Source organism: Eurosta solidaginis, chromosome 5 (genome assembly GCF_040869045.1).
Source record: "Eurosta solidaginis isolate ZX-2024a chromosome 5, ASM4086904v1, whole genome shotgun sequence".
Classification (NCBI taxonomy): domain Eukaryota; kingdom Metazoa; phylum Arthropoda; class Insecta; order Diptera; family Tephritidae; genus Eurosta; species Eurosta solidaginis.
The window spans coordinates 190456777-190478961 of record NC_090323.1 but is presented as its reverse complement, the minus strand read 5'-3'; the positions used below and the strand labels follow the sequence as shown (position 1 = coordinate 190478961).

Sequence of the window (22185 nt, the reverse complement as noted above, 5' to 3'; positions counted from 1 at the left end):
ATTTTGCAAATGCCCTTGTAAAAATTTGTTGTTTCATTATACTAGGATGTTTATTTCTTCTTTCAATTGTAGTGTGGCGTCTGCCAAGCCTTTCAATAGCGACCAGAGATCTGCTTTGAATACTAATAAAATTAGTGCACTTAGTCATGAGCCAAAAAATTGTGTCTAAATGTGTACTTAGTCAAGTACAGACAAATAAGTGATTAGCACATAAAATAGAAAATACATACGAATGCCCGTAAGACATATGACTCATACGTATATGACATTGTTGAGTATAAACTGATTTTATAGTCGCTTTAACTCAGTAGCACTGTATACTTCGTTTGTCATCGGTTTTAATTTGGCGCTGTATTCAGTTTAGTTTCGTGTTCATCGTTGTGTTGCTAGCGTCAGAAGGCTGATATGACTTTATTCATTTTATTGCACTGTTAGTCTTACTTATTCCAATTAGTGTTTTCGTGTAACACAGTTGACATTCTTGCTCAATAAGACAATAATTGAGTACTGAAGTGCTTCGTAGCTTATGAGCGGTTATTTATTTTACGAAGCATGACCTATGTAAATGTGTGTTGTGGATATAAGTGCTTGATATTTTTTGTTTGCATACGCACTAATACTCCGTTTTTGGTTAGTCCACTAATAACCTTAAAAGATGAATAATTGCAGCTCACTGATAGCGACCTACAGCAAACATCTGAAAAATACTTCTCCAGTCTTCGAGAAGTATGTATACTAGGGTGGGTCGATTTGTATGGGCGAAAGTTAACCGATACCGCGCCGTCGATTTTTCGATAGGATTTGGGCTCAGGAAAAAAGTTCCACACACGCATACCCAAAAAAAATAATTTTCGAGTTTGCGAAATTTCATTTTTTTTACTACTAAAAAAATTTGCATATGTAGGGTGCGACCCAAAAGTGTCCGCTAAAAACGTTGGCGATAACAGTTTAAAAAAAAAATATTAATATTTTTAAATATTTATGCTGCTCAACCCCTATACATTTGTAGCACTTTTGTTTTTGTTTTGCCCTGAATCATAGGCACAGATTGAAATTCACACTTTGAATATAAAAAAAAATTGCATAGCACTCCCATATGCCCTCACATATAATTTCGAATCATATGAAAATTCTTATAAAAGTGCCAAGAAAAAGCACTCCCGTATGAAGCTCAGGCACTTGTGTATGATAAAAAAATTTACACTAACAATTTGACAACTAAAAATTATTCAAAAACATTATAGCACTGAAAAACATTTGTGATCAAAATTGATTTATAAATAATATTAAAATAGATAATTGACACAAGAGGAGGATAATTGAAACAAGAGGAGCTTATTCTAATTCAAAAAGTACCGAAAAGAACTTTGTATATACATAGTTAGGAACTAGTGAAAAGTAAAAGCAGCGGGGACACTTTCAACCGCCTAGGAATTCGCCATTTGAAAACATGTAAAAGAGATAGATGGCGAACAATTAGTGGTTCAGAATGCAGTAGAAATGAACTTATTTTTGAACTAGAGATTCTCCTCATGGGGTAGTTTCTATGACTTTATATTTCAATTCGTTATATTATTTTTCTTGGTTATGAGACATTTTTTGACTGGAAGTGGGAGGAACCGTAACGCAACCATGCCCATTATTTACTTGTTAAACATTTTATTAAATCCAAGTAGTATTTCAGCACCTCAGTAATCTCTGTTGCTAATATATGTGTGCAAATTAAAACACAAATTTAAACCAAACCACGCGGAGCCCTCTAATTAAGCATTTCAAAAGTTTTAAAATTCAATTTCCAATGCAACATTCGAGGAAATCTCTACATTTACTTTTAGTATGTTCCCACAAAACTTGAGGCTAGAGGTTAATGTAATTTCTCGCTACTTTAAGAATTAAATTTATTGGCTATTTTAATCAAATATTTTGTAACTTGAAACTTTATATTCAACTTTTTCCAACTCAAACAATAAAAAAATTTTAAATACAAAAAAAGTTTCAGTGCACATACAATTTTGTACATGTATTGTGATTCGCACTTCCATATAAAACAAGTAAGGAAGGCAAAGTTCGGGTGTAACCGAACATTACATACTCAGCTGAGAGCTTTGGAGACAAAATAAGGCAAAATGAACTAAGGGTAACCCTGGAATGTATTTGTATGACATGGGTTTCCAATGGAAGGTATTAAAGAGTATTTTAAAAGGGAGTGGGCCATAGTTCTATTGGTGGACGCCATTTCGGGATATCGCCATAAAGGTGGACCAGAGGTCACTCTGAAGGGTGTTAATGAGTATTTTAAAAGGGCGTGGGCCTTAGTTCTATAGGTGGACGCCTTTTCGAGATATCGCCATAAGGGTGGACCAGGGGTGACTCTAGAATGTGTTTGTACGATATGGGTATCAAATTAAAGGTATTAATGAGGGTTTTAAAAGGGAGTGGCCCTTAGTTGTATATGTGAAGGCATTTTCGAGATATCGATGAAAATGTGGACCAGGGTGAACCAGAACATCATCTGACGGATACCGCTAATTTGTTTATATATGTAATATCACGAACATTATTCCTGCCAAGATTCCAACGGCTTTTGATTTCGCCCTGCAGAACTTTTTCATGTTCTTCTACTTAATATGGTAGGTGTCACACCCATTTTACCAAGTTTTATTCCAAAGTTGTATTTTGCGTCAATAAACCAATCCAATTACCATGTTTCATCTCTTTTTTCATATTTGGTATAGAATTATGGAATTTTTTTCATTTTTCGTAATTTTCGATATCGGAAAAGTGTGCGTGGTCATAGTCGGATTTCGGCCATTTTTTATACTAAGATAAAGTGAGTTCAGATAAGTACGTGAACTAAGTTTAGTAAAGATATATCGATTTTTGCTGAAGTTCTCGTGTTAACAGCCGAGCGGAAGGACAGAGGGTCGACTGTGTATAAAAACTGGGCGTGGCTTCAACCGATTACGCCCATTTTCACAGAAAACAGTTATCGTCATAGAATCTATGCCCCTACCAAATTTCACAAGGATTGGTAAATTTTTGTTCGACTTATGACATTAAAGGTTTTCTAGAGGAATTAAATGAAAAAGGGCGGAGTCACGCCCATTTTGAAATTTTCTTTTATTTTTGTATTTTGTTGTACCATATCATTACTGTAGTTGAATGTTGACATAATTTACTTATATACTACAAAGATATTCAATTTTTGTTTAAGATTTGACTTAAAAAAAATTTTTTTTTTATAAGTGGGCGTGTTCGTCATCCGATTTTGCAAAATTTTTTGAGCACACATATTCTAATAGGAGTAACGTGCCTGCCAAATTTCATCATGATATCTTCAACGACTGCCAAATTACAGCTTGCAAAACTTTTAAATTACCTTCTTTTAAAAGTGGGCGGTGCCACGCCCATTGTCCAAAATTTTACTAATTTTCTATTTTGCGTCACAAGGTCAACGCACCTACCAAGTTTCATCGCTTTATCTGTCTTTGGTAATGAATTATCGCACTTTTTCGGTTTTTCGAAATTTTCGATATCGAAAAAGTGGGGGTGGTTGTAGACCGATTTCGTTCATTTTAAATAGCGATCTGAGATGAGCGCCCAGGAACCTACATTCCAAATTTCATTAAGATACCTCAAAATTTACTCAAGTTATCGTGTTTACGGACGGAGGGACGGACGGACGGACATGGCTAAATTAATTTCTTTTTCGCCCAGATCATTTTGATATATAGAAGTCTATATCTATATCCATTAGTTTATGCTGAGTATAAAAATTTGAGCAGCACTGTTTATATGGGTCGGACAGGGTAGGGTATACATGAAAATTTTACAATTAAATGAAAATTTTTTTAGTAGGTCATGAAAAAAAGCTTAAAAATCAAAGTAAAAAAAATGAAATTTCGCAGGCTCGAAAATTATTTTTTTGGGTATGCGTAGTGGTACTTTTTTTTCTTGAGCCCAAATCCTATCGAAAAATCGATGGCGCGATATCGGTTAATAAATGGACCCAGTCTAATGCATACAGTTCTCCAATTGATATCGAACATCATTCCCAAATTATTATTCTCCAACCTTTTAGAAATTTTGTGAAATTTATAATTATCGAGTTGATCCCCAACATCGATCTCAAATTATTCTCAAACCTAAGAGAAATTTTGATTAACTTGTAGTTCTCACATCTATACCCAGCACATTTTTCCAGTTAATACATAGGATATCAAGTTGAGGTGAAGTTGAAAATAAAAATGTTTTCCAAGGTGGAAACTACCCACTACCCAATAAACATTGGGGTTTGAGTCATATTAGAGCTCAATTTGATAACTAGCATACTTCACGAATCTCAAGCGTTGTTTATCAACAGTGGTTAAACTTGAGAGTCATAGAGAAAATGGTGTTTCTCAAGCCGAGAAAATAATAGCCATTGGGTTAATCCAAGACAGATTCCCGCTTGGAACTGGAACTTACAGTGGTCAACCACCCAGCTAGCCTTTAAACCGATTATGACGGAGTGGCCCAGTGGCTTCTCGCGAGATTCTCGAATCTCGAATTACTCGTAAGGCTCGCTAGATTCTCCAATCTCGAATTTCTCGTAAGGCACGCGAGATTCTTGCATCTCGAATTACTCGTAATACTCGCGATCTTCTCGACTTTCAATTCAGTCGCTGCATTGGCAATATTCTATACATTTCGGGGTTTTTTACTTGTGGTTTTACGGACATTTTGGCTTGTGCTCCAGAAGAAATGGTAAGTTCTAAAAATTTACTATTCAAAAAGTTTCTGGAAATTCTAAGTGAAATCTGGAAATTTTTGTGCAGATTCTTAGAAATTTTCGAATTTTTTCGAAAACAAGTTTGAAATTGATTTTCGTGTTATTGCATTCAAGTTTTTTCAAAATTTAGAAACGTTGTAACCAAGATTTATAAAAGAAAATAACGGATAAAATTTCTCAATAATTTCTGCTGCTATTTTCGTGTTCACAACTGTACAATGTACAGTGTACATACGATGTATATACATTTGGAAAAGAATTTTGTTCGACTAAAAGTAGATAAGACATTTTACTTAAACTTCTTGTTACATCCCAGCAGTGTTGGTTTGATTTAACTCAGTTTCAAAAATTCCATCAATGTTACATACTACACATATTTATATACGTAGCTGTTTTTGTTTTTCTTTCAGAAACTCGATCACTACTTATATGGTAAATTTCGAACAGTGAGTTTAATTGTTGTCTGATCTTTTTTCATTTATGGTTATTGATTTGTTTTTTGGTTTTGAGAACTCGATTACATACAACTGGATAAATATACAGACATACATATCTACAGTTGTATATCGTAATAAAAAAAGATGTCACCATGTTCACGTTTATGGCTATTGTTTATAATCGCTGTTGTGAATCTCATTGTTATGATGCGACGTGTGACCCAGAATTTTATTCTTAAATTGATGATCTCAGCTACCGTTAAAAAGAAACTCGCTCAATTTCGCAAATTAACCAAACCAAAACAACTGAAATTCATTTTAATTAACAATTTAGTCACACAAAAACCATTTACTAAATTTTTTCATTATTTTGCATTCAACACTGTATGCTTTCACTGTTATACTTAGTAACTCTGGTATTTTACTCGTATTTTAAATTAAAAGCGAAACACTCGCAACGTTTTTGTCTAAAATAGAATTCAACAAGTGTTGCTTAACTTTTTCCAACCACTTGCCAACTTAGTAAGTTCATACACAAAACAACCACATAATTAACGAACGTTGGTTGATTAGTCTGTCCGACAGTTGGTGCTCTTTTGTTGTTTCGAACCAATGTGGAGCGCATTTCTGTTAAGAGGAAATTCACAATTACGCATGCCGACAAGTTTTGAACTCAGAAAATGTCTTTATACTTTAAAGGGTGAATTAAACTTCCTTAACCCTAACACTATGGTCGTAACCATACCCATATCCATAACCATCTCCAATGTGATCGATAAATAGTACCTTAACCTAAAAATTTTGAAAATTTCATAAAAATTAAGAAAACGCAAAAAATTAAACACATATTCCACAAAAATAAGTCTCTTAGTCATAACGTATCCCAAACAATGAATAAAATCTACAAAAAGTTATTAAATTCACCAACTCAAATATTTTTAGGTTATGGATATGGCGAGAAACCAAAAACCAATTGGTTGGCTATGGTATGGTTATGGCGTTAGCGTTATGGTATGGCACCATTAATCGATTACATTGATTTCCATAAGGTAGCTTCGATCAACTGTTTTACCTGTTTATGGTTTTATGGTTATAAGTCACCATTAAGTGGCTCTTAACAAAGATTTTCAGTACGCTGAATATTTGTTAGTTACTTTCGTAAAGAAATTATTAGTAGATTTTTTCCCGCTCATTCCAAGACGATTGACTCGCATTCCAGTGAAGTCAAAACTTTCAGTACAAAATAACAAGGAAGATTTCAAACAACAAAAGAAAAGTTTGTTGGGTAATTATGATTTAATTACTAGAGGTTTGTTCGCCAATGATGACAAAGCTTTGCCACTCCCAGAATCAAAAATCAGGCCGGGTTGCTTTTAGGAAAACGAGGAATAATTCAATTCCATTAAGCGAAAGTTGTAGTATAAAACTGCCTTTAGTAGTGATAATAAATTTGTAAATGCCAACAGGTTTTAGGGAAATTACTAACTTTCTACTAAATATTTTTTGAATTGATAAAGAGTTACATATATTGATTTGGTCATTCTTTTAGAATTTGTTTGAAGAATGCCGTACTTCAAAATTTTATAAATTTTATGCATTTTGAAATGGGGGGGGGGGGGGGGGGGAGTTAATGAAAAAAATTCTGAGATTAGGCGTTATTCAATCTAATTCTTGTGACAAATGCTGTAATGAGAAATTTTTTAAAAATATTTTCAGCTAGCACTATTTCGATGCCACCCGACATAGGGTGATACTCTACTCAGCAGCCGCAATGAACTAACCAAAAATAAACAAGTAAGGAAGGCTAAGTTCGGGTGTAACCGAAAATTACATACTCATCTGAGAGCTTTGGAGACAAAATAAGGGAAAATCACCATGTAGGAAAATGAACCTAGGGTAACCCTGGAATGTGTTTGTATGACATGGGTATCAAATTAAAGGTATTAATGAGGGTTTTAAAAGGGAGTGGCCCTTAGTTGTATATGTGAAGGCGTTTTCGAGATATCGACCAGAACATCATCTGTCAGGCACCGCTAATTTGTTTATATATGTAATACCACGAACAGTATTCCTGCCAAGATTCCAAGGGCTTTTGATTTCGCCCTGCAGAACTTTTTCATTTTCTTCTACTTAATATGGTAGGTGTGACACCCTTTTTTCAAAGTATTTTCTATTTGCGTCAATAAACCAATCCAATTACCATGTTTCATCCCTTTTTTCATATTTGGTATAGAATTATTTTTTCATTTTTCGTAATTTTCGATATCGAAAGTAATAGTCGGATTTCGGCCATTTTTTATACCAATATAAAGTGAGTTCAAATAAGTACGTGAACTAAGTTTAGTAAAGTATATCGATTTTTGCTCATGTTATCGTGTTAACGGCCGAGCGGAAGGATAGACGGTCGACTGTGTATAAAAACTGGGCGTGGCTTCAGCCGATTTCGCCCATTTTCACAGAAAACAGTTATCGCCATAGAAGCTATGCCCTTACCAAATTTCACAGGGATTGGTAAATTTTTGTTCGACTTATTGCATTAAAAGTATTCTAGACAAATTAAAAGAAAAAGGGCGGGGCCACGCCCATTTTGAAATTTTCTTTTATTTTTCTTATTTTTTGCACCAAATCATTACTGGGGTTGAATGTTGACATAGTTTACCTATATACTGTAAATATATTAAAATTTTTTGTTAAAACTTTACTTAAAACAATTTTTTTTTAAAGTGGGCGTGTTCGTCATCCGATTTTGCTAATTTTTATTTAGCACACATATAGTAATAGGAGTAACGTTCCCACCAAATCTCATCATGATCTCTTCCACGACTGCCAAATTACAGCTTGCAAAACTTTTAAATTACCTTGTTTTAAAAGTGGGCGGTGCCACGCCCATCGGGAAAAAGTTTACTAATTTTCTATTTTGCGTCATAAGGTTAACCCACCTACCAAGTTTCATCGCTTTATCTGTCTTTGGTAATGAATTATCGCATTTTTTCGGTTTTTTGAAAATTTCGATATCGAAAAAGTAGGCCTGGTTATAGTCCGATTTCGTTCATTTTAAATAGCGATCTGAGATGAGTGCACATATCAAATTTCATTAAGATACCTCACAATTTACCCAAGTCATCGTGTTTACGGACGGCGGACATGGCTAAATGAATTTCTTTCTTCGCCCAGATCATTTTGATATATAGAAGTCTATATCTATCTCGATTAGTTTATGCCGTTATGGATTACCGTTAAAAAATAAAATAAATGTAAGGCGCGATAACCTCCGAAGAGATCTAAGCCCGAGCTTTTCTTCCAATTTGCGTCGTGCTCCTCTTGATTTTCCCTACAAATTGGCCGGACGGGACCTACATGTTTTATGCCGACTCCGAACGGCATCTGCAAGGCAGATGAGTTTTCACTGAGAGCTTTTCATGGCAGAAATACACCGGAGCGCTCGCCAAACACTGCCGAGGGGCGACCCCGCTTAGAAAAATTTTCTTCTAATTGAAAAACCTTATTTCTAAAATTTTGATGTTGCTTTGCGCGGGGTGTGAACCCAGGGCATAAGATGTGGTAGGCGGAGCACGCTACCATCACACCACGGATTACCGTTATGCGAACAAAATTAATAATATCTGTGAGCTCTGCTCAGCTGTATATAAAAATAAAAGAAAATTACTTGTTGTCTTAGAACTTTATATTCCGGCATTGACTTTTACGGAAACTCTTCTTTTGGCCGGTCATGCTACACAGGGAGCATCTACCTTTTTATTCTGAAACTTCGGAGAGCTCTTTTCCGTTTAAGTGTTCATGGAATTTTTTTTGTTGTTCACGGCCTTTGAATTATAACTTTTTAAATATAAACGGCCTAGAGGTCGTTTATATTTAAAAAATGTATTCATGGCATTGTTCTGGATAAACCGCGAATTTAGAATATTCGGAACTCCTCAAGATGGAGACGAATGAATAAAGTAACAGCCCAATGAGCAAAAAGATTCGTTATTGCATTTCCAATAATTCTAATGAGATTTTTTAATTAGTCGATTTTCTAGTCGAGTTTTTGACGTTCAACCATGAATTTGAATTTTGATTTAGGTTACGAATGCCTCGTAGGGTTAGTTCAAATAAAAATTTCCTTTGTTCGGCCCCCACAAATAAATAGATCCTTATATATTTAATAAACTTACCATAAAATCAAAAAAAGTAATATTAAGGAGTAATGCAATTCAGTCTGTATTCTACAAACTGTTTACCTCCTATTCCTGCTACTAATCTTTTTCACACATTTACAAAGATACAACACATTTAATGGATGTTAATATTTGGGAGCAAGATGGCTGCAATTGTCAAAAATTTTGTCAGCGGAGCAAACCTCTTGTGATTGAATCATGTTAGGTAATGTTATAGTGTGGATCGCCAATGAAGAAAATTGACTCTTATTCGCCGGTTTATATGCTACTAAAGCTATTTTTTTATTTATTTATAAAGTTGTGAATTACCTACTCCAGCGGTAAAACGGAGATGTCGACCCCGGAATGAAATCTTTGCATTCCTATTCCTGAACTAACACTTTTGTATTGTAGCCTTTATTCCTTTTTTTGCAATAATGAACACATATTTTTAGTCATTATTCCCTTTTTAGACTACTTATTACTTTTTCTATTTCTAATGTGGAATAACAAAATTCAAAAGCATTCCGCAAGTGAATAATAATATTGAAAAGCAAAAGGAATGCAAAGGATTGAGGAATGCAATACTTCAACCATTACACTCCAATGAATGCAATCCATGGAATAAAAAAAGAGGAATAAAATAGGAATAATTAGTTCGGAATGCAAAAAAGAACAATGACTAAAAGTTCTTATTCATTATTCTGGACTAACAATAAAGTATTGCAATCCCCTTTGGCTACAATCACATGAATAATTGTTCCAAATAGATTGCATTCCTTGACAACTCTGCTACAATCGTATTTGAACTGCCAAATTGCCGATAAAACGACTGCTGAAGACGATTTATAGCGCAGTGATAAGGCAGTTTGGTCTATACTGGACCATAGAAGTTGCTCAGTTTTTCGATCAACATCTCCTTCACCGAAAGTTTACAGACATGTGGCTAAAGTATACTTAACATCTAGATTTACATTCAATCTAACACTCTAATTATAACATTTTTTTTATGATTAAAAGGACAAGTTTTTAAAAATTTTCAGTATACTCAATAACATTCGTTGATGTTTTGCGGTTAGAGAGTAGGAGTCTGCATAAAAAACTTGTAGGACCGCCAGTATGTAGAAAAAAAGGCGTGACTACCAAGCACTCGTGAAATTCGCTGTGGTTTAATGAAACAAATAATTCCGGGCTTTTTGAACAGAGCTTTGAAGGCTACTTATTGGTAGCAACCCATATGGTTTTATGATCGGCTTATTATAGATTACGAAAAACTATATCCGATTTTTCGGTTTGTAACCGGTTAGTTATGGCCGAGTCATCGGCTTTTGATTGGTATCTTTTCGTCATAGAAGGGCTACACATTTGTAATCGATTTTATGTATATTAAAGCTTTATAGGTATCTGTATCGTAACAAACCGATGAGTCGTCGCTAACAAATCGATGACATGCCGATAACAAACTGACAACACTCGGATAAGAACTCTATACATTTTTGATAACAAAAGCGATAACAAATCTTTATGTTTCCAAAAAAATTGATATCCTTTTTATAATATATCGATAACGCTCCGATAACATATCGACAATTTTTCGATGATAAATTCATTGCGCTTACAATGAGGATTCCCCTTTATAGTGAGCAAAGATGTTTACACACAAAATGAGTGCACTGTACCCACCTATGGTATGGGCGGTAAGTTAAAAAATTTTATACGGAAGCCACTATTGTGAATGGGCGCAAACGAAGTTATGCACAAAACAAAGACAACAAACGCCAAAAAAACCAGCTTTACGCATTCAACGAAAATACGAAATAAGCGCCAAAACAAAAAATGAATGAGTTAACGTTAAACATACCTACATTTGAGTGTGCAAGAACAGAGCGTTAGCTTTTGTTAGTTTGTATGTGAGTTTAGGAGCTTTTTTTTATTAGCAGATGTTAGACGGCGAATGGTGTAAACAGCTAATTATGTTGCATAAGAACTAAGTATGTATGTATGTATGTTGTGTATGCATTACACTGTGCAACAGCCGGCAGGGTGTTGGACCAAACCCACTTTTTTTGTTGAGTTCCACGCTTATGTATACAAAGTACTATCTCCGTTTTTCGAAGTTAGCCTCCAAAAATAGATATCGGGTTTCGAAGTTCGAAATTCTACATTTCGAAATTTTATTTTTTTTTAACGCGTTCAGCAAATTAAAAAGTAAAAATGTGGTGGTGGTCCGCCTTTTTTTTATTTGAATGGCTGAATTCCTTTTTTGAAAAATTACAGTACGATCAATTCCAGTGCAGAGACTTTTTACCTCGTTTAAGAGCTGTTACACTAAATTTCTCAAAAAGAGAATTCAACCCTTCAAATAAGGGAAAAGAGCGGACCACGACCACATTTTTACTTTTTTAATTTGCTGAACGCGTTAACAAAAAAAAAATAAAATTTCGAAATGTAGAATTGCGAATTTCGAAAGCCGATATCTAATTTTTGGAGCCTAACTTCGAAAAACGGAGATCGTACTTTGTCTACATAAGCCTCGAACTCTAAAAAAAAGTGGGTTTGGTCCAATACCCAAAAAAAAAGTTGATTTTGTCGCATAGTGTTATCATTGGAGAACGGAAGAGAGCGGAAGTACCACAATGAATATTGACATATGTACATACAATCTTGTGTATGCGTAGCAAAAGTTCAAGTACGCCCGGTCAAAAGCCGAGTCATTACTGCAAGTTAGCGTTTTAATATGTAATGGATTAGATAATATATTACCGTAAATATGTGTATGTAGGTACTTGCTTGTGTTTCAAAAAGAGCATTAATTAGTGCAAAATTAACTTCAAAGTTAATTCAATAATGGACTTACACAAATTTCGCTGCTTCTGTTGCTGATTATTCCTTCCAGATACTGATGCGGGCAGACACATGCGCGTTCCAAACTGGCGGCTTTTTACAAATTCACAACCAATTCGATATTTATTTAATAAAGATGAATTTAACCTTCCGTGCATTTACTTTGAATTATTTGTTGTACAAATTTGTCGCGTTGGAAACATCCTTAAATGCACTTTTTGTGGGTTAAATGTAATACAAGAATTGTTGTTGACTTTCTTATGGCCCACTCACTTTATTATAAACCCAAAAATGTGAACTAAATTAAATGCAAACGCTACGAACAACAAGCTCAGTCCCGCTAATACACGTTTTTTTATTTATTTCAGAATTTTTACGCGATTCCGTTCCGAGCAGCTCTTTTGTTCTGTTTCACTGTCAAATGCGAATTAACTTTGCAATAATTTAAAATTTGCTCACTAGCTTGTGTGTTAGGTCGGCAACACAGATTAGCATTTGAGCAAAAAATTAATTAGAGTAATGTCGCTCATTATATTAATTTATTTGTCGCAAATATGAATTTTATTGCTTTGTTTTTAAAATTCTTTAAATGGAAGTGTTTATGTGCATGTGTGCGTTGTCATTTCAATTCGCCGTAAAATGAGAGTTGCTCAGGGTTGTCAGAGCATAGAAAAATAATATCGAACAATTTAAAAAAAAAAATATTCAAATCAGTATTAGTTTTGAAATTTACATTTTTCTTTCATACAAATTATATGAAGAAAAAGTGTACATTTTAAAACTCACACTCATGATGAGATGAATATTCAGGTGTTCTCATCCCGTTGACGATTTCCCCTATTCTGACAAGCACGGCATGCATATTTTAGAGGCTTGTACTACGATCGGAGTAGATTTTACTATACGTTTAGAAATATTCAGCCCAATTCTAAATTTTCCCTCGGAATTTTGTTCTCGCGGATTTTTTTATTCCCGCGGAAAAATTCCTCTCCAATTCTTTTCTCCTAGGGAGAACAATAATTGGGGAATAAGATTTTCGAATTTTCGAAGTCAGCTGTTTTGTCAATTACAATTTCGTTGCGCATTTCTTATTTTGTTTAAAAAATTGAAAAGTTTAATTACTGTTGCGAATTTGTTTGAATTGCGAAATAAAATATAAACCATACACAGTATTGCATTTCATGTGGTATTCACTGAAATGAGTAATGAATTGGTGTCAGCAACATCAAGAGAGGAGCATAATAAGAAGAAGACGGCGGGATAACACAAATCACCAGGAGTTGCCTGCTTCCATTCAGCAAAGCAATTTTCTGGCTGCCAAGTCGAGTTGAATTGGTCATATGCCAAAATCTATTTGAGGCTTCTTAAAATTTCCTTGCACAATTTCTGGATGGCTGCATCAAATATACCAAAAGCTCTTCCGTTGCTTATGATATACTTTTCGACTTAAAATAAAGAATATTGTGGTAGAATGTACATATTTTAGCACAAATTCGTACAAATAAGTGTTCTTTCTTAAAAGATCCAATTTCCTTTAACTATTTTGATGCATTCCCTTTAATTTAACAAGTGAAACAACTCCTAAGAAATGGCAGAGAAATCTCCCTCTCACTCACATAAAATTTTGCGCAAAATTTTATGATTTTTTGCTGTCTGATTACTTTCTGAATTTTGGCTTCTGAATATTGACTTCTGAATTTTGGCGTTCTGAAAAAAGGGTTCTGACTATTGTTTTCTGAAAAAATGTGTTTCCGAATTTTTGTTTTCTGCATTAATGGGGGGAACCCTCGCATTCATAATACCTACTTTTCTCCCATAACCGATTTCCACATTGTTCATAATAGGAGGAAAGTAAGAAGTGAAAGAACTCGCAATGAATTTTTATTTAGAATACGAGGAATGGGAGAAGGGAAAAAACTATCGCAGAATTTTTGTTTAGAATTGGGCTGATTATAACTATATAAGCCGCTACTAGAATTATTTAGCCAAAAAGATTAACGTAACTTTGTGTTCCCCAAAAGAAAATGGCAAAAATTTTTCAGAAAATAATTTTTTTGGGGAATTTTGTACGGAAAAAGAAGCAATCAGAATTTAATACGTTTGTAATACAAGTAAATACTGAAAAGTAGAGCTACCGAAAAAGTGAGGTTATGTTGGTGACATCACCTTTATTATTACATAATGCTCACATTTAAGGCTTGTTCCCTCGACTGCTAAAAAAATAATCACCGTCATTAGCGGTCTGAATTTTTGTTAATTTTTTAGTTATTTGACAAAATGATCATCGCTTTCAGTATAGCGGTGAGAAAAAAGGTCGATGAACGAGTTTCTACCGTCATGACGGCCGTAATATATGTTGCACTGCCGCTACATTACGTTACGTACCGTCTTCTTGGATTCCACATAATTACTTTTACATTGCAATGTTTTTCACAACGTACTCTACCGCTATGTAACGGCCGCTGTATAGCGGCACAGCTTTCGAGGAAATTAAGCCTTTAGGTAACGTTTTACGAGACAGTGCACCACCTAATTTTCATCAAAACTTAAAAAAGGTGGTATCAAAACACGCATTTCGAACTCTTTTTTTAGAATCCGAAAGCGGCAATTATATTTCTGTCGAATGATATTTACAAAAAACCAAAAAATTACACCTAGGGGGTGCGAAATCGGGGGAAATCCGTAGTTTTTTTCACAGAAAACCTTTCTGTGCTGGCGCCTTCGGCCGCGATTTATAAAAATAACCCAACAACAACACCGGTTTGAGGATCAAAATTATATCTGTGCAGAACACCTTTCTGCATAAGTGTGTGTGTGCGTACAACAAATCTGGAAAACTACAAAAACACATGTTGATGTTGTTGTATTAACGATAAAGACACTCCCCGAAGGTTTTGGGGAGTGTTATCGATATTGATGGCCCTTTGCTGAATATAGATCCGGTACGTTCCGGCAACAAGCACCTTTGAGTTTCTAGCCCTACCATCTCGGGAATCATTAATATCACTTATCCCTTCTAGGCCATACCGCCCCCTTCCAGCCCACCCCTAGTTCTATGAAGAACCAAAGCCTCGCCTGCTAAATACATATGTATGTGTATGATACAATCATACTTGTAACAGGATTTTCCTCGGGTAGGGGAGGTTGACAATTGGGTTGCGGAAACTGTACAGTTATAAAGCTTTGTATAGCGCTTATCAACCCCTTGAATTTAATTTTCGCTTTCGAATTCAAAAAAAGGAGGTCGAAACGCGTCCTTTGATCATTTTAGATACAAATTAGTGGTGAATCGTTTTGTACTTATAACGTTATTCACCTTTCCAGTTTAATTTTAGAAATTGATGTGTATTGGAACGGTCTTTGACGGTCCTTGTCAAATTTGATTGGGATATAAACCAGTATCGGCGTTGTGTCATCTTCAGTGCAGTTTTTTGTTTTATTTAGTAAGTTGCAATCAGTATTCAAAACATTATGCTTTGAAAAATTTATATTGCATGGATAGGTTAAGTTGAACTGAACGGTCGCAAAGACCTCACATAGACTGAATACGCTCATATGTGTTAAGTTAGGCTAGGTTGGGTGGCAGTTGTCCAATTAAGAATACTTTTTTGTTGTTTTGGCGATAAGGACATTCCCTGAAGGCCGTGGGGAGTGTTATCGATGTTGATGGTCCCTTGCTGGATGCAGATCCGGTACGTTCCGGTAACAAACACCATTAGGGTACTAGCCCGACCATCTCGGGAAACATTTGGTATGACTACATGAAGCCTTCTAGGCCATACCGCCCTCCCACCCCCTAGATCCACGTGGTCGTCAGAGCCTTGCCTGTTAAAAAAACTGGATTGCGCTACACAACCCCTTGAATCAATTTGGTATTTTAGTCGCCTCTTATGACAGGTATACCTGCCGAGGATACATTCTAAGTCCCTTAACCCTTTGGGGTATACTTATTTGTTGATCCGTTGTGTTGCATCATACTTTAACAGTGAAACTGACTTCCAGTTATTTAACAAATGGATGCGTGATAATTTAATTTATTTGGATTAAAGTCGACACAGACACAATGCGGTCGACTACTAAGATATATAAAACATAAAATTAATGTTATAATTACAAATATTTAAATTCAACCATACATAGGAAAGAAAGTACAAAATATCAGGCCAGACGTGACAGTATTAAATTATGCAACTCGGAAAACGAACATTCAAAACTGATGCAGTTATACAAGTTGTTGTAGTGCGAACACCAACTTCGCAGTGGATTATTTTTGGCAAAATTTTGCCGGCAAAGTGGTAAATAAAAAGGCACAAAGTGCCTGGACGTTCTACCAGGAACAGCAAAATTTAGTCGACTAACAAGATCAGATGAGTCGATCTCGCCCATAATGAGCTTGGGAATGAACATTACCCCGAGTAAAGTTCTTCGATTTTCTAAAGTTGGCAGATTTATAAGGAGAAGCCTATTTCTATATGGTGGCAAATGCACACTAGAATCCCAGTTAAGACCACGTAGTGCAAATATAATGAATTGCTTCTGTACTGACTCAATACGCTTTATAAAGTTTTGATACCCTGGGCACCAGACACACGAACAATACTCTAAGATTGGTCGTACCAACGATGTGTAGAGGGTCTTAGTCAGATACGGATCATTAAACTCCTTAGCCCATCGCTTCACAAAACCGAGTATACCCGTTGCTTTGCTTACCATTGATGAGATATGCGTATTAAAAGTCATTTTAGGATCAAAAAGAACGCCTAGATCACTTACGACAGATATACGCTCCAAAGGCGTGCTGTTTAACGTATACAATGTCAAACTTGGCTTCACTCGGTGAAATGTCATTAGTTTACACTTCGAGCAATTCAAAACTAGTAAATTTGCAGTACACCAACATTGAAATCAGTCCAAGTCTGCCTGAAGAAACTCCACACGGGAAGACTCCGAAGGCAAGTATGAGTAACAAAGTTTAACATCATCTGCATACATAAGAGTTCGGGAATGTATGAGAGTTTGTGGTAAGTCATTTATAAACAAGGTAAAAAGTAACGGACCCAAATGACTACCCTGAGGCACACCAGACGTTACATCAAACAACCTAGAAAAGCTGTTTTTAAACAAAACTTGTTGAGTCCGATTCGCGAGATAGCTTTCGAGCCATGCAAGCAAATGCTTTGGAAATCCAAGTAAATCAAGTTTGTAAACTAAAAGCTCATGATTGACAGAGTCAAACGCTTTACTGAAGTCGGTATAGATCACATCCGTTTGCCTATTGTTTAAAAATCCATCCATTACAAAAGAAGTAAACTCTAGCAAGTTGGTAGTAGTTGATCTACGCGGCACAAACCCATGCTGGCAGGGCGATAATATGGAGCTACACATGTGTTGAAGTTGGCATGTAATTATTCGCTCAAATGTTTTGGGAATAGCTGAAAGCTTAGCTATACCTCTATAGTTCTCGATACTAGACCTACTACCTTTTTTGTGTAAAGGTATAATAAATGATTTCTTCCAAATCAATGGAAAAGTGTCAGATTCCACAGATAATTGGAATAATTTATGTATCGGCTCAGATAAGTTAACTGCACAGTATTTGAGTACACAACTAGGAACACCATCTGGACCCGGAGAAAAAATCGGTTTCAAACCGAGAAGGCTCTGAAGAACAGTATTCTCATCAATTACTGGATTAGGAATGCAATTAAAACTTTCCAAGTTGTAGGAGTGTTGGCCGAGTTGAAAACGTTTTGATGAGTAGGTCGACCTGAAGAATTCTGCAAATAATTCCGCAATATCATTATCAGAACTAGCATTCTTGCAACCAAAAGAAAAAGTAGCTGGAAAACCAGATGTTTTCCTCTTGGAATTAACAAAACTGTAAAATCTTTTCGGATTGTTGAAAAATTGAAATTTACAACTGCTTAAGTACAATTTATAACATTGTTGGTTTAGACAATGAAAGTTGCAACGAGCAACCGAATATTTAGAAAAATCGGCAGACGATCCTGATCTCTTGAAACGTTTATAAAGCCTAGATTTAACATTATTGAGTCTAATAAGTTGTCTTTTGAACCAAGGTGGTTTACTTGTTCCAGCACTAACACATCGAAGGGGGACACAGCTTTCAAAGAAGCCATCAAGAATACCGTAAAATAATGAAGGCGCTGAGTTGACGTCCTTACTCGAATAAAGATCTGACCAGTCATGAGTAGCAATCAATTCGTTGAGTTTTATGAAGTCCGCCTTATAAAAACATCTTGAGCGGGATCGAGATTTTAATTTTGTAAAGCACAACTCCATAGGAGGCTGAATAATATCAATTTCTATTTCAAGCGTAGGATGTAAGGGATCTTCTGGAAAAGATAAAGGAGAAATACGATTGAGAGCAATACCCACTGATTCATCCACAAATACCAGGTCAAGAATCTTGTTTTTACAATTTAAAACATTGTTGATCTGTACGAGAGATGTATCTAAAATATTCTTAACGAAATCATGCTGACAGGTGGGAGTCAAAGTGTTTGAGTCGCTCAGGCTAATCCAATTTACCGAGGGTAAGTTGAAATCACCAAGAACGACTAAGCGATCTTTGTCTCGCAACTGAGAGTACAAGTTTCGAATAGCTAAATTATGGCAATTGTAAACATACATATCCGACCGGGGCGGAATATATGAGCAACAAATATATAAGTTAAAACATCGCATTGAAATCTTTACTGCTATAAACTCAATATCAAATGCGTTGTCCGACAACAGCAACTCGGATGAAAGACTTGAGTCCACAGCAATAAGAACACCGCCTGCTCTAGATATACGATCACGCCGGTAAACGACGTAGTTACTCGAAAAAGCTCAGCGTTAAAATTGTCAGGTTTTAACCAGGTCTCGGTGAAAGCAACAACCTGCGCTGTAAAAGCGAAACTGTTAAGAAAAAAGGTATTTAATTTAGATCGTAAACCACGAACATTTTGGTAATGAACGACTATAGAGAGTGAGTCGGTGCTTTTTTGCTGTACCCGCGGTGAAGGTAATAGAGTTTTTTGGCACTATATTGGTATTTCTCTTGTACAAATGCACCACAGAATGCTCCGGCCAAAAAGAACTGTCAAGAACACTATCAACATAAAGGTGTGGCACAGTTATTTTAAAAGATGAAATTTCCCTTTCATATTTAAAGTTAAATTTGAAAACTTCAACACTAGAATTATTAATATTAAGTTTAGAGCATATATAATTTGAAATATCATCGACAGTCAATGAAGCATGCAACCGAGAAACAAAAATTGCTCTGCGAGGCGGAACGGCAGTCACCTCCCTAGGACCAACAGGTTGCACCACGGAAACTGTCGAAGCAGAAATAGATGTTGATGTGGATGCAGAAGTTGACGTAGATGCAGGTGATGAGCCCACTGTCGAAGCAGAAATTGATGTTGAAGTTGATGTAGATGCAGAAGTTGATGTAGATGCAGCTGACGAACCCACTGTGGTCGACTTCTTACGACGTTTGCTAACACCTGTACGTTTGCCTTTATTACCCTATGATATAATGATAAAGCTACGAATACAGCACACTAAGATTTTGGGACTTTTCTAAGGAGTCGAAAACGTCCCGACCAAAATATTTATGCCTCGTCCTCGCAAAGGCTGGGCAGCTATACCGCTGGCAAGCCTAGGGCTGTCCAGTATATTAAGGCGTATCGCATGGACTCCAGGGGCGGATACAGGTCTCCAGATGAGGGGGGCCGATCATGGCCGAAAGCTCAAAATCCATTTTTGCCATGGAAGTCAGTAATATAAATTAATGATTAACTTCAGAACACCATTTTGACATAATTACAAATAAACGTATCGAATTTATCTTTAAGCACTCAAATTAGCTCAACTAATTGAAAGAATTCGAACAAAAAACAATCAAGAAATGATTTTATACAGCTCAAAGGTAGAAGCTAGTTCTTTCTGATAAGAGAGTTTCACTTGTGGCTTTAACTAAGTGGAGTTATTTTGAATCTATATCTATTGCAGCAATCAAAAAAGGAAAAAAAGACTTCAGGCCCCATTCTTGGAAACGAATGAACTTTTGTTTACAATTGAATGAACAGACAGCTGATTTCGAGCCCCAGAGAAGAAAAGTTTCGTATCAGGTCATCAGTGGCTCTGATATTGCATAAATGAAACGACATATTAGGTGTGTTCCGGAACTTTTATAAAAAAAAAATGAAGTTGGTTGGTGATATGAAGAATTTTTTTATGTTTTGCAAGGTCACGATGTTTCAACTATTTTATTCACAAACCATGGCATATCTGCGGCAATAAGCGGAAAAAGCAAAACTCACTTATTTATTATTTACCTTTTTTCGCTAGACAAGCAGACAAAAGAAGATAAGAAATATTTCATTCAATCTCAATTTTACGGAAATCTAAAAAATGCATTTCAATTTCTGGCAAATTAAGCACGCCCAATATTTATTCAGGTAGGTCTGGGGGGGGGGGGGGGCGATCGCCCCAGCGCCCCCCCCCTGTATCCGCCATTGATGGACTCCCATTGGGCAGTGTCCTGTTAAAATTTCAAAACATATAGATGAGCTTTTGTAGACTGTAAAGCTCCGCCAAGCGCTTGGAGTCAACAACGTGCCAACCAACCAGCTTCAAACACACTGCAAGAAGTGGCGTCAGCCCAGCGTTTTGTAAACCGACTCGAGGCCGAACTGTGCAAAAAGCAGGGATAAAGAAGTGCAAAGATACCAGCCTGACAGTTGCCAGGGATGTCCTTATGGGCTGGCATCCATATGATTTTTATCAAAAAGTAATAAGATGCCACTGCAAGCAAGGTCAAGCAATCCCTCAAAGCCCCCGACTTCACGATGGCAAAGCTTGCCGCTTTCATAGCCGCCTAACTTGAATAGATGTTAGATTCCCTAACAATAACAGCGGCGGATAGTCCACCCCGCTCCATCCATGAACAGTTCACCAGACTCCCATCTCATATTATTTCCCTACTCTATTCATCCCTTAAAAGAACATTGAGGTGAATGAACCAACAGGAATACAGTAGTCTGTCCTTCCAATAATAAAGTCAGATTCGATCAGAATGCTGGAGTGCGCGTAATTCAGAAGATTTTATTAAAGTGAACAAAGTGGGTCTTGCGGAGACAGAGGATAGGACAAATTTCTTGATGTCATAGATGTAAACCTAGATATAAACCTATATGTATATGCATATAAACATACATATGTATGTGGTTATGGTTGTGTAAGCATATAGTTCTTTTAATTCTTTCACTTTTATTAATATTCATTTTCATTTTTGTTGACAGGGATCGCAATTGCAACAGACTGCCAATTATTACGCAACTCGACTCTCACACCTGCTTTCTGAGAGCACAAGTGAAAACAACTGGCACGATGAATGCCGCGTTGCAACCAAAAGAAACAACGCTGCCTATAAGGCTACCTTAAAAGGGAAAGCAACAAGAAGAGTGAACGCAACCACGAGTCGAAAATGGAAGTGAGACGCCTTTACAGGAAGAAAAAGGCAGAGACAGAAAGCGTAAGCGAGTTGAGATTGAGCTGCTAGCCACCAGGAATAACGCCCATAAACTCCTGCAAAAACGAAAAAGACGACCTGGTAACCGAAGTCCAGAAGATGCTTATAATATGGAGGAAACACTAATCTGTGCTGCTAATTGGAGAGAGCGAAGAAATGCACAGGGAAGATGATGAACCTGAGCCCGCAATCGATGATGATGGAATAAACTTCCCCTATCCGACTGTGACGACGTAGGAATAGCGCTAATCACATTAGAAAGCCCGCGGTGCTGATGGATACGGCGGCGAGAACTTGGTAAGCCACATGCGTCAGATTCTATGCTAAATATGGTCGAACAAGTGCATGCCCGACGATTGGAATCTAAGTGTTCTTTGGCCAGTCCACAAGAAGGGGAATCCTGCAAACTACGCCAACTTATGCGGGATT

General features: G+C 36.2%; 3 protein-coding genes across 9 annotated transcripts in view; 1 reads left to right on the top strand and 2 right to left on the bottom strand.

Annotated features, from left to right (window-relative positions):
• The window catches only part of Targ2 (Terminal ADP-ribose protein glycohydrolase 2), a 62109-nt gene extending 49746 nt beyond the window's left edge, over window positions 1-12363 (bottom strand). For 3 of the 7 annotated variants that reach the window (XM_067786999.1, XM_067787003.1, XM_067787004.1), the window contains exon 1: window positions 12223-12361. The gene's annotated coding sequence lies outside the window, so the exon portion shown is untranslated. Of the gene's footprint in view, window positions 1-5612; window positions 5743-12222 lie in introns of those variants that run through there. The other 4 variants (XM_067786998.1, XM_067787001.1, XM_067787000.1 and 1 more) reach the window with 3 other exon arrangements.
• LOC137251947 (ADP-ribose glycohydrolase OARD1-like) overlaps window positions 1-12779 on the bottom strand; it is a 65364-nt gene extending 52585 nt beyond the window's left edge. Inside the window, exon 1 of the mRNA XM_067787005.1 lies at window positions 12223-12779. Within this exon, the coding sequence (XP_067643106.1) occupies window positions 12223-12367 (145 nt within the window). The 5' untranslated portion in view covers window positions 12368-12779. The remainder of the gene's footprint in view (window positions 1-12222) is intronic.
• The window catches only part of Targ3 (Terminal ADP-ribose protein glycohydrolase 3), a 77488-nt gene extending 55767 nt beyond the window's left edge, over window positions 1-21721 (top strand). Inside the window, exon 3 of the mRNA XM_067787047.1 lies at window positions 21527-21721. Within this exon, the coding sequence (XP_067643148.1) occupies window positions 21527-21721 (195 nt within the window). The remainder of the gene's footprint in view (window positions 1-21526) is intronic.
• The last annotated feature ends 464 nt before the right edge of the window (window positions 21722-22185 follow it).